A 17,601-nucleotide genomic window follows, 5' to 3' on the forward strand; every position below is an offset into this window, starting at 1 on the left:
TTTAAGTTCTATATCCATTTGTAACTTACCTTCATATTTTTTATTAGAAATGAAAATAAATCTGAAGACAATTATATAGGAAATAATAATATGTGTGAATCTGGACAAGCCAGTAGCTGCCAGCATCTATCTGATGGTTAATGATCTTACAAAATTCTTAAACTGGGGCATAAATCTTCTTATTAACTGGTGAAACTGCTGAATTCCTTTGCATTTATTTCATAGTCCATTTCTATAAGAACAGTAACAGCAGCAGCAATGACACCGAGAAAGAATGTACCCTCTGCTACCTGAACGGATAAGAGTAGTTTGAGCAGCGAGTTCAAATTCAGAGCACCCATGAACAGTAGTTACATGGATTTCTAGCAGCATATTTATGTATCATTAAATATGTACATTCACTAGAACTGCTGTATGTCTATAATTCTCTTTAATCATTCCATTTGGGCATTCTGCACTGCCAGCACATTCTTTACTGGTTCATGGGAAGCTTTTTTTTGGCCTGTCATTTAACACTCAGTCAAGAGAATACTTTGTTCAGGTGAAATGTATGTATTCACATCAAGTTGTCCAAATGATGAACTTTTGACCTTTTTTCTGAGTTTTTAATTCATCAGACTAGAATGCACTGATAACAAGCACTCAATGCCTGAAATGCTGCAAAAATATCCAGAAGATTACTGTTACTATAATCTTTACACAAAAGAAACCAAACTGTATCCTTTCCTGTTATGCTCCTGTCACTTTCATCTAGCACATGCTACATCCCTTTCCACCAAAAACATTACTGCCAGTTTCAGTCTGTATGAGTGAATTTGTGTAAATGCACTTTTCAGCAACATATATACAAATTATACGTGACAGTGCTAATATAATACAATTATTATTTACTTAGTTTAGTTGCTTCTTGAAAATAACCTTGTAACTGTTAGATAATTTGTCACAGTAGTTTTTGTAAAATTTTATTTTTGTATAATCATCCTTTAAGTAAATTTGGGAGAGACAAAAATATGGATCTTGAATTTATGCTGAACAGACTTGACTTGCATGCAAGTATGATAAAAGTGTATGGGCACATTTAGCAGCTGCTGCTGAAGTCACAACTGAAAGGGATCAATGTTGAGAGGACCTCTCCAAATTAAAATTTCTTAAAATATTTATGAGATTAATATCACAAAATGACCGAACTATATGTCAGTATCATATGTAAATAAGAATGTTGACATGATCATATTAGATAAATAGCATGGGTATTTTCTGAAAGAAATGATTAAAAATTCTCTTTTTGAGCCTTTCTGTGATCTAGGATGCTAATTTGTGAGCGGCCTCCATAGTCTAGGGGTAACGTTCCCACCTCATGACTCAAGGTACACGGGTTGAAACCCGGCAGAGGTCATGGAATTTTTAAGGGCGGAAAAATTCAGGGAACAAGTCCTCTGGGAGGGACTTTAAGCCGTGGGTCCCGTGTCGTAGCTTTATGGCACGTAAAAGAACCTCATGTCTCAAGACCTCTGAGCCAAACTGAAGGACACTTCCTGCCCAACAGTAGTTTCTAACACCTCTGGTAGATGGGGGAAGCATCAAAGGTACCGCTGAGCCAGTAGAGGCCGAACTCACTGGCTGAGTCGGGGCTGATGGCACGTACCAGTACCGGTAGGGTATAGAGACTGGTAGAATATCAAAATGGGGACGTACAATAGATCAAACTGGTCGCGGTGCATGGGGAAACCCACCCCCTCCAATAATAATAAATAATAATAATGCTAATTTTCTTCTTTCTTTTCCCAAATATTCATGACCACAGGATCTGGATGAATAAGCTCTTTTGAGATTTTGAGTAGCTGCATCTAGACTATAAAATCATAACAATACTGCATGAAATGATACGCAGTAAGATGACAAGATGCTGTACATGCTTGTTGCAGGTAATACTAATTCTGTCAGTCTGCCATATGCAAACATAATCTTCATGGCAAATGTTTACTTAGAGCTTCTTTAAAACATTTATTTTTTCAATATTAGATGCTACAGTTAAGCACTTAAACATGACTGGATTGTGTGTATGCAGAGCCAAAAATATGTGCATAGTTCTTCAGAAATGCTCTTTTCCTTCTGTACTGCAAATGATTATGTGAGAATTTTAAAATTCAATGATCCATGTGAGAAGTGAATAGAATTTATTTTTGAGTACACTTACAATTGATTCTCTATTAACCACCCAATAGTTCTCTTTTACATAAATTTATATGTTAAAATTATGAATATTTCCTTTAAAGAAGAATTAATAATGTTTTTAAAAATACAAAATTAGAAATGTTAATGACATGATCATATTCACAAATTATAATTAAAATAGTAATTAAACTCAAATAGAATGCACAAATGCAAAAAGAAAATGACTATATTCAGTCCCATAGCCCCAACAACATTGTAAAGGTAATTACTACATCTTCTGGGTGAAATTAAAGTGGGTTTGGTTGAATTGTATGGAGCCTGGTGCAGTTTCTCTCCACTTATATTCAGAAGGTAGAGGCAGTAGGTTCTCAGCAACATTAAAAAAAATAACATAAGCAGATATATAACGTTTCATATTTAATTTACTGCTTCTCATGCTAATAACACAAAGTCAGTCATAACATGACCACTGAAAATGCCTGAGAAGTGAAAAAGCAACATGAAGCAAATCAAAGTATGATACAAGACTTATATAATGCCAAATGGAAAGTTTTCTTCTAATTTTTATTCAATACTTTATCCTTCAGACTCCATAAGCTATGTAGTATACAATTTTATATAATTTTATGATAACATAAATACATATGGTCATCAGTCTTAGCTGCCACGCAATGTTTTGGATGTAAGCAACAATGGAAAAATATGAACTGGTACATAATATACAGATGGTCATTTATTCCCTGTTATATATTAGACTATATTCAGTCCCATAGCCCCAACAACATTGTAAAGGTAATTACTACATCTTCTGGGTGAAATTAAAGTGGGTTTGGTTGAATTGTATGGAGCCTGGTGCAGTTTCTCTCCACTTATATTCAGAAGGTAGAGGCAGTAGGTTCTCAGCAACATTAAAAAAAATAACATAAGCAGATATATAACGTTTCATATTTAATTTACTGCTTCTCATGCTAATAACACAAAGTCAGTCATAACATGACCACTGAAAATGCCTGAGAAGTGAAAAAGCAACATGAAGCAAATCAAAGTATGATACAAGACTTATATAATGCCAAATGGAAAGTTTTCTTCTAATTTGTATTCAATACTTTATCCTTCAGACTCCATAAGCTATGTAGTATACAATTTTATATAATTTTATGATAACATAAATACATATGGTCATCAGTCTTAGCTGCCACGCAATGTTTTGGATGTAAGCAACAATGGAAAAATATGAACTGGTACATAATATACAGATGGTCATTTATTCCCTGTTATATATTAATATAATATGATTAGAGTATGGAATGTCATGGGGCTCTTGCTTAAATTAAGATCATAATTTTCTAGCAGACTTTCCATTTGTGATTTGTAACTGTTTCAAGGAAAACTGTTATGATTTTCCAGATGTTTATTATAAAATGAATTGACAACACTATCCAGTGTCTCAGTATATATTTATATAGCGCCTTTACATGTTTCAGTCAGTTGTGACCATTTTCAGAAGGCCAAAACATGTAAAGGTACTACATAAATATATATTGAGTCACATTGGATGGTGCTGTCAATTCATTTTATAATAATTAACTAGTGTGACAGACCAGAATGAATAAAGTTAAAACTTTTCCAGATGTTTCTTAGGACACAAAAATATGCATTACTTTTTACATTTACATTATGTATACAACTGAAATATTAGAGTTAAAAGCATTATCTTTACAATGAATACAATTCCCTTTTTAACTCTGATAAGTTATAGTACAAATATATAGTTATTCAAGTCACCAGTTAACTGTCTTATGTGCAACACGTCATTCTAAAACTTATTTAAAAGTTTCTCCATATCACTACATGTTTCAACCAACATCAGTCGTCATTGGACGTTTAAAAATTGTTGATGAAAACTACTGTGCTTCTGTTTTGTAGTTTTAGCAGTTGATACATGGCCCCATCTATGTACTTGTGTATCCCACAGTGATGGGTAGTTCTTCCTGTTGTGTTGTGCCTTTATTATGAGTGTACTTGCAATAAAGACACACACCACAATTGGTATAATTACCCATCACATATCAAATACTGAAACTACAAAACAGAAGTACAGCAGTTTTTATCAACAATTTTAAATGCCTGATGATGACAAATGTCAGTTGAAACATGTAGTGTGATGTGGAGAAACTTTTAAATAAATTTTAGTAAGACATGTTGCAAATGAGACAGTTGAATCAGTGATGTGCAACAGGATGCTGCAGTATATTATTATGACCAGTATATAGACTGTAGAAGTAACTAAAATTTTCATTAATTATCCAACTGTATTCAGATTAATCCCCCCCCCAAAAAAAAAACAGCAAGTTAACAGTTGTGTTATGACCAAAATGCCTGTATGATCTGAGGTTCTTGTAACAATGAATATGAAGATTATGGTTTACTGGAACATGACACCTATAATTTTGTCAGGTATTAAGATGGAGTCAGCATATTCCTCTGAAACAGTGGTAATGTTCTACCATATTACATGGTGTCACATCCCAGAACAACATAATTTTCATGTGACAAAATAATTTTGCAAATTATTCCTCACATAAAATAGCAATTTCAACTTGAAATATACTTATTCAGATGAAATAGCTTTCTTCTTTCAGTCTGAAAGTAGAGAGCTCTTATGTTTTGACAGTGGTTACAATCAAACTATGAGCTACATTATTTCTAATACTTTCCACCATTGTCTTTGTTCAGGAACATAAATGCCAAAAATAAAGAGAATATGTTATATAAAGTTGAGGGAAATAAAAATAATGGCATGCAAAGGTGACAAGCACTACGAAAATATAAACGTAAAACAAATATAGAACAAACACTATTATGTTAAAATAGCAGACTGTAAATTAATAGATACATAAATAAGGCATCATGTTCTCGTGGAGCTTATTGCTTATTGCATGTCCCTTATTAACAGAAACACGTATTCTTGTATACAACATTGGAAATTTTTGATGGCCTGAATTCTGTAGCAGATGAATGATGTAATGTTTCCAAAACCATCAACCCAACACATGCTCTAATATCCAAAACCCTTACCACCTATCCCTAGCATTAAAAAAGGAACATGAGACTAATGTAAATGACGTTTTTGTGTGATGCAGGTATGGACTAAAGGACACTATTATGGTATAAAACCAATCATATGGGTCTATAATACCAAAACCAATTACCTTGTGAATTATATAGCACTGACAGAAGTTGGTTGAAGGTACAGATAGAAAAGAAATATTTAATACAATCAAATGTGCAGAAATGCCAATACTATTTTAACTATTTCCCTAGGAAGCTATACTTCATACTATCCCAGAGGTATCTTTTCCTTGTCACCTCTAAGACTTTTCTTGTTTTATTAGATTTAAGTAAAGTGTGAACATCATCATAAATACTAACATAAGAAACTGATTACTTGATGTATTATGATCACATTTTGCATCCAACTTCATCTCCTTAACAAGATATACAGCAGCACCTCATGGATATTTAGAATTGTTGACAGAACACTGTCAGTATTATAAATTTATATATTGAAAATGTACTTAAATGAAGTCCAATCTTTCACATAATTACTTTACAAAAGATACTTTTGTACCTAATGCTGTACTTTTCTTGCAACAGCAGTAAGAAATATTGATGCTAAGATTGTTATTCCTGTAACTGTACTAGTGGTTGCACTGCTTGCACCACCTAAGAAACCTGCACGTTTGCTATCATCAGACTTGAACTTGGCACATGGTGTCATTTTGCGCACAAAATTAAACATACTGTCAACAATATTTGCAGGAGTAGGTTCAGTACATGTTTCCAGCACTTTCACAACACAAGCCTGTAGTTCTGCCACATCTCTGCAAAAAGCACAAACATTTCCCATGTCAGTGTCTGTGTGTAAACATGATTACAGGTACTACTTCATCAAGGATGCTGAGAATGTTTAAGTTTCACAATTTATCCCTGGGCTTAATTAATTATGCAACATGCCATGAAAACATACACAGGAGTGAAATATATCTCCATCATTCCTGACCTCGGCACTAGATGGAGATGAGTGGTCAGCTTCATGCTCCTGCTGCTTTACCCCCAATATATACTGTATAGAAGACTATGTGGGCCCTAGAGCCAGTCTGGACATTATAGAGAAGAGAAAAATTTCTTGCCCCTACCAAGAATCGAACCCCAACTCCTCAGTTGTCCAGCCTGTAGCCTAGTCACTATACCAACTAAGCTATTTCAGCTTGATGTCAAATCAAAGAACAGGTATTTTAATTAACTGTAAGAAGATAGTTACAAAAAATGTGTTTTAAATGTTCTATAATGACACAATGGTACAGTCTTACTGACTACTGCAAACATTACAAATTATGCACATGGAAATACTCAGAGCTCAAATTTCAACATGAACTCTCCAGTGCACACGACCCGCACACAGTCTGCTTAACACACACCCTTACAGAAATCTAGAAAACCCTTTTAGACACAGGTGACTACGAAACAGAATTATCTGGGAACAGAAAAAGCCTTCAGCTGTATAATTTTTACACAAAATTACTTTCAGACTCATAATCATAACTAAATCAGTACTGAAGAAGTATGTACATAGAATCCCTGGGTTTTGCAGAAAACACTTTGGGATTCACTCATTAAGTACTAAGTCCATCTGCTCACAAATGGAGGAAAGTTATATTTATTTTTAACTGGTATGTAAACAAACAGAAGAAAAATTAAGAACAGCAACATGAAAGCAACTGCAGTTGCATGATTTCCAGAACATAGGTGCAGTTTATTAGCAGTTGTGACTACTGTATCAGCATAAGTTTGTAATGACAAGATAATTTCATAGCAGGATTGTTCATATATTCACTAAGAAGAATTTACATTATTAGAGACAACATTCAAAGCATGAAGTTGAAAGCAAAACTCAGCAGCAAAAGTGGAAATATCTAAATGAGAAAATGGTGATACTCCTCTACTAATTTTGTCCAGTAAGAACTTACAGTTCATTATCTTCTGTGAATGTTAATCTCAACTTGCATCATGAACTTCAATGACAGGTGCCAAGCAAGTAGGATGTATATGATTTGAGGTACTGTAGCCTTCTGTATTATGTCATTTAGTCTGGTAGGTGGATATCAGAGTTTCAGAGAGACTTCATAACCCCATCTCCAGGGTAGAAAAACCCTGAAGATGAATGCAATTCATTCAAAGATGAAAGTAAAGAATGGTCACATGAATTCTGTGACTGCATGTGATTAATCTTTTTACTGTAAATATGATTTCTAATGAGCTAAATTAAACCACTGATGTCCATGATTCTGTGAAACTGGCCTGTTTCACCAAAAGAACATAAATGCACAAGGCATAAAAGTTGAAGGTAAAAGTCATCCCTAAGCACTGCGCCATGAAGGCATATGGGAGAATGGATGTATACATCCACCAACCTCCAGCTGGAGGTTGGTGGTCAGCTTCATGCCCCGGCCACTTTACCCCCAGGGAAAAAGCCCCTGGTACCCATTGGATAGGAGGTTGGGTGGACCACAGAGCCAGTCTGGATGACATGGAGATGAGAAAATTCTTGACCCTACCAGGACTCAAACTCCAATCCCTCGGTCATCCAGCCCATAGGTGGTCACTATGCCGACTACACTATCCTGGCTCCTCGATACATTCATTCATACTAGTGTTTCATCAAGTTGCAACTATCTTCTTTGCTCTAACATGATCTACGATAAATATAGATACTAGATTTCATTTTTGTTAACAAAAGAACTGCTGGCAATACAGTCGTTGCCAACTAGAATTTTTCTGATGTGGATAACAAACCAAATTTGCTTCATTTTAAATTTGTTCTTGTGCTCAGTGGTTAGAGTAATGTCATATATTCAAAAATTTATGTAACTTTAAATGCCCAAAACCATGATCATACAGTATATCAAAGACATCCTTCTTAAATGAATTTCATTAAAATGTTAACAAATTTCATATTAAAATTAATTAACACACTATACTGATCACAACAGAAGATGTCAGGGAAGCTTTACCTGCATTGTTCTTCACCAAACTCCAGAGATGGCAAATTGTCAACTGACAGAGTCTCTGTAGGTAGATTCTTAGTGATGGTTTTGTTGACACAATCCCGGATAGCTTCCTGATTGGTATCAAGACACTCTGGACCTCCCTCAGCAATAAACACTAGAGGGCAAAGGGGACACCACAATTGGTAAGCAAAGCATCTATCTCTTCCTTTCCAAATACTATTATTAGAACTGAATTTTGTACTAAGAAATAACACATTTAATCTCCATATAAATAAGTAGTCTTTAACTCAGATATCCAGAAAATCTGATCTTATAGGAAAAGACATGTGCAAACAAGGTGAAGTGAGAAAAAACTGTGTTATCAACCACAGAACATTATGGAAAAATGTAGATCTATGCACATGACTGGACAACAAATAGGATGATGTGATGGATGAGTGGAAAGTAAAACTTCATCTTCAGTTTATGTTGCAACATATTGGGTGATTCATAATGCTTGCAGAGACAGACAAATGAACATGACCACCTCAACTAAAAAGAGACAACAGGTACAGAAATACTCGCACAACCTTCAAATTTATCAAGATCAGAAGAAAAGGAGTACTGTCAATTAGAAGTAGAAAAGTTCTGTACAAAGGTTCACTGCAAAGGGTTAACAAATTACTTACGAGCAATTCGGTCACCCTCTTTAAAACAAACAAACTTAAGTATTGAATCGGTGATGTTCTGGATTAGGTGCTTGTTCTCCTTCTCTTTCTCATCAAGGCATGGCTCAACAACGGCAGTGAAATTAGTGATACACTGCTTCAACTGTGGAGATTTCCTGCAATATAATATGTGAAACAAAACAAATCACTCAGCTGATCATAGTGCCTTCACAGTCTAAGGTATTAACTATCTTCAATTGTTTGGACACTGGGATCATAGATTAAAATCCAATTTGGGCTATCAAAGAAATCCACATTTTTCTCCTGCATTGTTCTGGCTAGGCAGAGACCTCAGAATACACTAATCTGCCATCAAATAAGCCCCACCAATTGTCAGTCACATCCACAGCTTTAAACGTTAATTCTGAATTGGAACAAGTTTGAGGGCCTAATCCATAAAAACTGAAAAGGAAGATGAAGTACATAACAAAAAACAAACTCCGTGGTTTTACTCTGCAAGCAAACTATACCCACCAAGCGACCACCGCTTGTCAGCGAAGTTAGAAGTACATAACCAAAACTATTACTAGCAAAGGCTAAAAATACTGATGAATAGCCTTTCTTGTTATCTTAAAACTGTCAAAAGTTTCATGTTTGCCTGTGATTCAGATTTAGAAGAGACAAAGGGACACAGTATACAAGCATCATAACAGAGTACTGAAGTACTGAGCAGGCTGGTGTAGCAGTAATGCTACAGACTTGTATTCTGGAGGTGCTCCATTCAAATCTCGGGCAGAATGTCACTTCTTTTCTACTGAAGTCTCTTATGTTTTCTTCATCCCCTCCAGGTAATGTCAGGATAGTACCTCAATGAGGCTGCAACCACTTCCTTCCAAATCCTTTCCTGTTCATTATTCATCAACCATTCTACCATTCAACACTAACTAACAAAGATACTAACAAAAACAAACTCCGTGGCCTGTAGTCCACAAGTGAACTATACCGACTGAGTGACCATTGCTTGTTGGCAAAGTTAGTGCCAACTTCAGCGGATAGAGGGTGTTGCGGGGTCAGTGCAATGGATCCCCACAGCCGTTAATCTCAGTTTTCTAGACTGGAGCCGCTATTTCCTTGAAAAATATCCTCAATTATCCTCACGAGGCTGAGTGAACCTCGCTCCAGGCCCACTACTTCTCAGAAAATCTGGTAGCGCCGGGAATCGAACCCGGGACCTCGGGATCTGTAGCCAGGAACTCTGACCACTAGAACACAGAGGCGGTCTGAAGATACTAACAGCATTGTAAAATGAACCACAAAAAAAAAGTACCCAAATAATTTCAAAATTCTCAGTCCAAGAATATGTTTATTTTTGGAACTAGACATATCACTCCAAATAGTAAAAAGACTAGTATTTTTAAATTAGTGCATACTTTAGTCTGTTTTAAATTCAGGAATACACTGCCACCAGGACACATGACGTTCTGCCTTCAGAAACTTGTATGGACAAGTATATGCAAATTTTGCTTCATACATTTAAAAATATTACAAGTGTGACAAGGAGCTTTATAAATTTTTACACCGGATACAATCCTTATGTTTCGATTTTGTTAAAAATGACTGCAAGATAGATAAAGGGAAATTTATATATATTATTGAAGAAATCACTACATTTCATTGGATCTGATCTACAGGTCGACAATCACTCAACTAAATAAACTGTTAGACTTGAAAGAATTCTGACGATGGTGTATACTGTACTTCTTTTGGCTTGTTTTGGACTTCATCCATCGTCTGGTATGTAAAAGACAAAAGACCATGACGTTTCGGAGACTGAATCTGTCTCCATCTTCAGGTGGATGGGGAAGGATAAACCTACTCAGTTGGGCCCGTTAAAAAGAGCTAGTCTCAATCCAGTGATTGAGACTAACGTCGTAATCTTTTGTCTTTTACATATCAGACGATGGATGAAGTCCAAAACAAGCCAAAATAAGTACGTATAAATAAATTGCATTCATATGTAGTTTATATTAAAATTGTAATTAAATATGGCACTTTACATACTGCAGAAACCATGCAGAATATTTTGTGACATGACCACACAAAACTTCATCATCTTGCCCTCAATTACATAATGGAAAAAATTACATTATCACTTTCACTCTCATTTTCAAACTGAACATTGGATATCTAGATCAAATTCCAAAACGAATTACATTATCATGTTCACTCTCATTTTCAAACTGAACATTTGGATATCTAGATCAAATTCCAAAACGAATTATGAAGATCAAGGAAGTTTTGAAAACGCCCTTTAAAATTGTTCTTCTGCCACACTACATACCTGCAGGTTATTGCCATCTTCTAAGTTTCTTTTCCTTGCAATTGGCTTTTAGATAGATGGGTGAGTGTTACCCAAGCTTAGCCAACAAAATGAGATAATGATTATGGAACAATGACAAGCTTCCAGAGAATCCATATATGTCAGTCATCCTAACAAGCCAATGAGCTTTATACTGTACACAGCTTGGCATGTGGCATATATATGCACTGATCAGACACATAATGGAAAGTATTTATTTCAGACATGAAAACCCTGAATGTGTTGATTAAATGATTTCATTAAATAAAAGTTCATATCATAGGGATTTCACTGTACATTCACTCTGCACAGGCAACTGGAGGAAGAATAAAAGGTACTTCACCTTAGTAAAAATTGTTACTTTGGCATTAATCATACGGATTTCACTGTACATTCACTCTGCAAAGGCAACTGGAGGAAGAATAAAAGGTACTTCACCTTAGTAAAAATTGTTACTTTGGCATTAATTTCATCAACACTTAACTACAGACACAGTGCCACACTAGCAAGCCATACATCTAAGTTAAGGTAAAGCTGTCCCTGCCTCAAAGCACTACACTATGAAGGCATTTGGGTGAGAAGAGGTAAAGCTCTACATATTCCCGAACATATCACTGGAAGTTTGTGGTCAGCTTCTCACTCCTGCCACTTTTCCCACATAAATCTTGCCTGAAGAAGTAAACATAACCAATGAAAACATTTCAAGTATGCAAAAAAAAACAACAACAAATTCTGTGGCCTGTAGTCCACAAGCAAACTATACCGACTGAGCGACCGCCGCTTGTCGGCGAAGTTAGTGCCAACTTTAGCGGATAGAGGGTGTCACGTGGTCATCGTAACGGATCCCCACAGCCGTTAACGATGCTCCAAAATTAATCTTAATGAAATCATTATCTGAGTTAGTATATTACAAAACACAATTTACAGCCATAAACACAAACCACTTTTGCCAGCTTGATCTTATCATTTTGAGTAGAAGCAAATAGGGCAGTAATGAATACCTTTAAAGGCCAATGCTACTATATGGCGTATGGAGTATTTCTGAACGTTATTCTCTCCCAAATGCCAACACCTCAATACTTCAAGATCACTAGAAGCTGTAATTTATAGAGAATCTACCTGCAGTATTTGCGGAAGACGACATCCAGATCGCCAGTAGGTTTGGCCGTCTCCATCTCGGCTTGGAGCTCTGTTACATTTACAATACTCTTAAAACATTCTTGAATATCATCTTTCGCAGCCTGCAGCAATATGAACAGAAAATAAATTTTACAAAACACTGAAATTTGCAACAAATAAAGTATGAGCAAACACTACAGCAGAACCAAATTTTTATTAGTTCAAAACTTAAAACGCAAAAGTTCATGTATGAGATTTAGTTAAATCATCTAATGTGCAGTAAACTGTAGTTCCCAAACCTGATACACAGCACTGACTCATTTCTCAAGAGTAAATTTGTCTCAATCTACTTCAGCTCTACAAAACCAGTATTTTTTGACACTGGCATAAAAAACGCTGACAGATGAATGTACTAGAATATGAATATGTGTTTCAAGAACTTTCTGCCAGTACAAATTTCAGATGACTCTTATTAATAGTGAACCTGAAATGGCTAAAGGTGAAATTCACTATAATCGTCACAGAAATCAATTCAACCTTTTCCCCATATATTCAAAACAACAGAAATGGCAAGAATAATTTCAGAAAATATACCACAAAACATTTAACATATGCCCCTACATTCAATTCGTCATATTATATTGGCACATGTACAAGTGACCATAGATGGGGTTTTCCATAATTGGATTCACTGACCACTTACTGGTTGTAACTACAAATAACTATAAGACTATCACTGATCTCCACACTAAAAATCACTACACGATAAGTCTTCTCAGTCTGCTTTCACTAATTATTTCCTGGTAAAAAATCCTAACAATGGAGTTTCTTCAGCATCTGTGGTCACGCAGTTACCAACTGGTTAACACCCCACAACTGAACTCATTGCTCCAACTGTCCTGGTTATAATGCCTCGGCAGACTGCACATGAAACACCGTTCCTCTGTTGCCATTTACAGGCCACTGCTAGTAACGGCCGTTGTATAACTGCTTATTTCACAGTCATTTGGTCTACATGCCACATTACTCCCTCCTTAATTCGACTACTCTCCAACTCCTCCTGTTGCCCCCTCCTTAAGGCTGCTTTTCCCGAACAGCATACAAGTGTACCACCATTACTTATACAAGCATTTCGAAGGGGCCTGCTTGTGACATCTCTGATCGCTCTTGTGACTGGTGCCACAACATCACATTGGCCCTGCAGCTTCTTCTATCAAGACCTTCTTGTAGCCATTGCCAGCAGCATTGTCTTCTTTCATATGTTGATCTTGGCCTGCATGTTGCTCAAGTCTAGCTCGTGGTTCTATGTATACATCTTCACAAGGCCTCCACTAGGCTAATGCCTCATGTTGTCATGTTGTCACTGCCTTGACATTTGGAAGTGGCACCAGGCCAACCTGGACCTAGATGATCAGAACTTTTCTTCTTAGCTGTGGATGTGGAAGCTACAGGGCATGTTTTCCTGGGTTCCCTCATCCTGACAGAAGTCTGCTTGGATGCTGAACAGTGTACCACCTGTTTCATAGGCATCAAAAGCATTCTCTCTCCAATGTCACCACTGAATCCATCTCATCCTGGAATTTAGTATGGCATTTGTTTCCCATCTTCATCATGTTCTTCACTGAATCCATAGCATTCTGCAATTGAGCATGCCGTTGGCCCTGAACATTCATCAGCATCTTCAGTGAATCCATTTTATTCTGGAATTCGGCACAGTGTTTGTCTTTCACCTTCATCATCTTATTCACTGAATCCAACTCCCTTAAGGAACTGAGCAAAGCAATGGTCTTCCTCATCTTTCACTCAGGCCAGCATAGTTTTCCACTCTGGCATGAGCCTATTACCTTCCTGTAACATCCTCAGCTGTGACAGCTTCTGTTTTGACTTGCCTTTACTATGCCAGCCCCATCAATGTTTGTGATGTATGAGATAATGCATGATCAAGAAAGTAAGGATACAGATAAGGCTGGAACTCAGCAGGCCAAGAACTGTCATAAATTTTGGTTGTCTGCTGGTAAGCTCCTTTGTTGAAATTTCCAGGACAGTATGGAATCCATTTCGTTTGCTTAGGCGAGGGTTCCGACTTGGATTTTCTTGGAGTCTGAGATTGGTTTGGATGCTGGAAATGGTTCAGGCGCTAAAATTGGTTCAGATGATTTGACTGGTAGGAATAATGCCTCTTTGAGAATTCCCTCAGAAAATATGCATAATGCGATAGTGACTGCACTTGTTATTATTCATGTCTGTTTTCTTTTCACCTATTTTTCTAGCTTTGAAATTAAATAGATCAATTCTTTCTTACTTCCTCACAAGGACTTCTGACACAAGTTATCCAGTGTTGGTGACCAGACACAGTGTTTGGATTCATTACTGAATTAAATGGATGCTCGATATTCATAACTACAAACAGTTACAACACTTTCACTGTTGTGCACACTCTACAGGTCACTGCAGCACATTCTAAGTTTTCCGAGTCTGCTACATCTTCACTTCCTCGTTGCCTTGTAGCGGCTTCTAATAACAACTGCTGGCTTTGGTGGCTGAGATGGACCACACAGAAAACACTGTTCTTCTATTGTTGCATGCATATTCATTGCTGCAGGAACATGTTTACCAAGCCATTGCCTATAAACAGTCACTGTTTATTCACTTACATCATGGTTGTTGCATAGCAACAGCTGTACACGCTACAATATAAAGGCTGAGCTGAAAACTTCTTACAGTAAGGTGAGATTACTGCATGGATTTAACATCAAAGATTCATCATAATAGTTTGAGGCAGGTTCTTATAAACATACAAGGAAGAGTGAGTAAATAGGTCAAAAATGGATATAAAACACAAAACATGTGATATTTGAACCTGGAAAAAACATTTATTTCTCAATATATCCTCCACCAATATTCATACACTTGTCCCATTGTCTTAAGGGTGTGTCAAAAAGTCTTTTGACTGTTGTCTCAACCACTCCCGCACTTCCATTTCAACCTCCTTATAAGGGAAACATTTTGCCATGTTTCTCAACACCTGCGAACTGCTTCATGTGACAAACACTTCCCACCATAAATAGGAAACATTTCTTTATGAATAAACTTTGCATTGAATCCTTCTGCCCACAGAAAATGCACAACAGGCTTCTGCTCTTTGGTAGTATTCTCTTCAAGCACAGTCACCATTTTGATTACTGAAACCAGCTTCTGAACATGCATATGCCCGTCTGCTACCTAGACCGTCATGATGCTGGACTGTGCTGATACCTAGTGATACACACAGAAAATCTATTGCAACCAGCTGTTTTACTTCCATTTGTGATCTATTTACTGACCCTCCCTTATAGTAATGAAACTCAAAGGGTTCTATAAAAAGTAGGGATTTTCTTGTCCAGCTAAGTGGCTATAAAGTTCACAGGGGCTCAGATACACAGAGATAGTTACACATAAATCTGCAGACATCTTGTGTGAAAAGACTATGTAAAGGGATCAACAATATGGTATTCTGCCATAATACATGAGAAAGGTCTTGGTAGGGGAATCATGCACCCCACCCACAAACATACACTTCCTGCCTGATGAAAAGCTCAGCTAAATATTACATTGGGAGAAACCCCTACAAGTACTCTGTTATCTTTCATCAATGTAATCACAAAATACCAGCAAAATACATTACACAGCAACTTTATCTTGAACTTGTCAACTTCGTTAGTTATGCAAGTGTAAATATTTATTACAGTGTAAAACCCTGTCTTTATGGGAGAACAAAGAAGATAGCTTCTTCCATAGTAGGTTACCATGAACAATGTGAAATAAACGATTATTGTTCTAGGATTTGAGGTTCTCACAGAACTCTTGAAGATTATTCTTGCCCTACTCTTCAAATTGAAGTAGGGATCAAACAGATATCGAGAAAAAAGGGATGCATGCATGATTTTGGATGGAAGATAGGACAGGAAGACTCCATCCAGTAGAGAGGAGTACATAGCACGATACTGACACCCACAAAGAAAGAGGTTTTGAAGATATAATATGGATTGAACTGGCCCACAATAGGATTTAATGATGGGGTTTTGTGGAAAGTGATGNCGAAAACCTCAAATCTTACAACAGTAAAAAAGTCTGTCACCTGAATAACCACTCTTCATAAAATGATCAAGTACAATATACTTATTCATTTATGTCAGCTGTGTGAATAAATTAGCAGTAGTTATCATTCTTAAAATTTTAAAGGCAAATACAGGTCTCTCACAAATCAAAATCTGCCCCTGAATACAAATATGCTCTTAATGTATATTCTGCCTGTATTTCTGAACTGAATAGGCAGCCATTAACAATCTGTATATATTTGCTTAATGCAATAAGGAATGGTTCATTCATTTAACCACTCTTGTGTATACCTGAGCAGCCTCATAAGCTTCTGGATGTCCCATTTTCTTACATTTCTCTTCGAATATTCGCTGTCCTTCCTCTATTGTTGGAACATTACTGATATTCACTGGGAGATTACCAGGAACTGAGAAGTTGCCTGGTAGGTTACCGAAGTGGAGGTCTTGAAAATTTGGGATTCGTGTAGCTGAATCACCAATTTCTGCAAAGACTGCACTCCCTTGAAAGAAATATAAACATACATTTTTATTTTCTAAGTCACTACACTTTATTGTCCTGGCTAAAGTAAAGATATATGTTAAATAGCTAAACTTCTGGTAATGTGTAAAACTTCACACAGGATTACAGATCACATGCATCAAAATGTAAGAAAGTAACAGAGTCGCTGTTGGTAAAACTGAATATCCTGTGTAATCAAGGAGTTTAAATTATGGATTCTGAAATTCAGGAATTAAAACATCTGTCACACAATAAGATTATTAAGCACCCAAAGTGTCAAACTAAATACTGTAATGATTTACTAATTATACTTGCTTCTTTCAGTTTTGCACAGTCTAATTAATTTCGCTTATAAGTGGTGAGTTTGCAGTGTTTTTCACTATCAGGATACATTGGCCACTAATCTTATTATGAAGTTACATCAAATTGCTAGCACTGGTTTAATTATTTCTCCTGTATCAGCAACCTTCTGTCTCAATCCACAAAAAACTGAATCTGAATTTAGAGTGGTGATTAACCCTTTCCAGTGTATCACACAGAACCATTTAGAATACCTTTTCCAATGTATGCCTATTGCCATTTGCTATGGAAATCACACACAGTTTTATACTAGTCTCCCACCAGTCTCGAAAAT

General features: G+C 36.4%; 1 protein-coding gene and 1 long non-coding RNA gene across 3 annotated transcripts in view; one reads left to right on the top strand and one right to left on the bottom strand.

The window, feature by feature from the left end:
• Positions 1 to 3,859, top strand: part of LOC117282947 — a 5,410-nt gene extending 1,551 nt beyond the window's left edge. Inside the window, exon 2 of the long non-coding RNA XR_004513901.1 lies at positions 1,805 to 3,859. This is a non-coding gene — a long non-coding RNA (uncharacterized LOC117282947). The remainder of the gene's footprint in view (positions 1 to 1,804) is intronic.
• The window catches only part of LOC111872360 (27 kDa hemolymph protein), a 29,174-nt gene continuing 14,679 nt past the window's right edge, over positions 3,107 to 17,601 (bottom strand). The window contains exons 2-6 of one of the 2 annotated variants that reach the window (XM_023866159.2): positions 16,760 to 16,968; positions 12,372 to 12,493; positions 8,915 to 9,069; positions 8,250 to 8,400; positions 3,107 to 6,059 (exon numbers count right to left, since the gene is read on the bottom strand). In XM_023866159.2, the coding sequence (XP_023721927.1) occupies positions 5,807 to 6,059; positions 8,250 to 8,400; positions 8,915 to 9,069; positions 12,372 to 12,493; positions 16,760 to 16,968 (890 nt within the window). In that variant the 3' untranslated portion in view covers positions 3,107 to 5,806. Of the gene's footprint in view, positions 6,060 to 7,252; positions 7,390 to 8,249; positions 8,401 to 8,914; positions 9,070 to 12,371; positions 12,494 to 16,759; positions 16,969 to 17,601 lie in introns of those variants that run through there. The other variant, XM_033754664.1, reaches the window with a different exon arrangement.

This window comes from Cryptotermes secundus, unplaced genomic scaffold (genome assembly GCF_002891405.2).
Source record: "Cryptotermes secundus unplaced genomic scaffold, Csec_1.0 scaffold144, whole genome shotgun sequence".
Classification (NCBI taxonomy): domain Eukaryota; kingdom Metazoa; phylum Arthropoda; class Insecta; order Blattodea; family Kalotermitidae; genus Cryptotermes; species Cryptotermes secundus.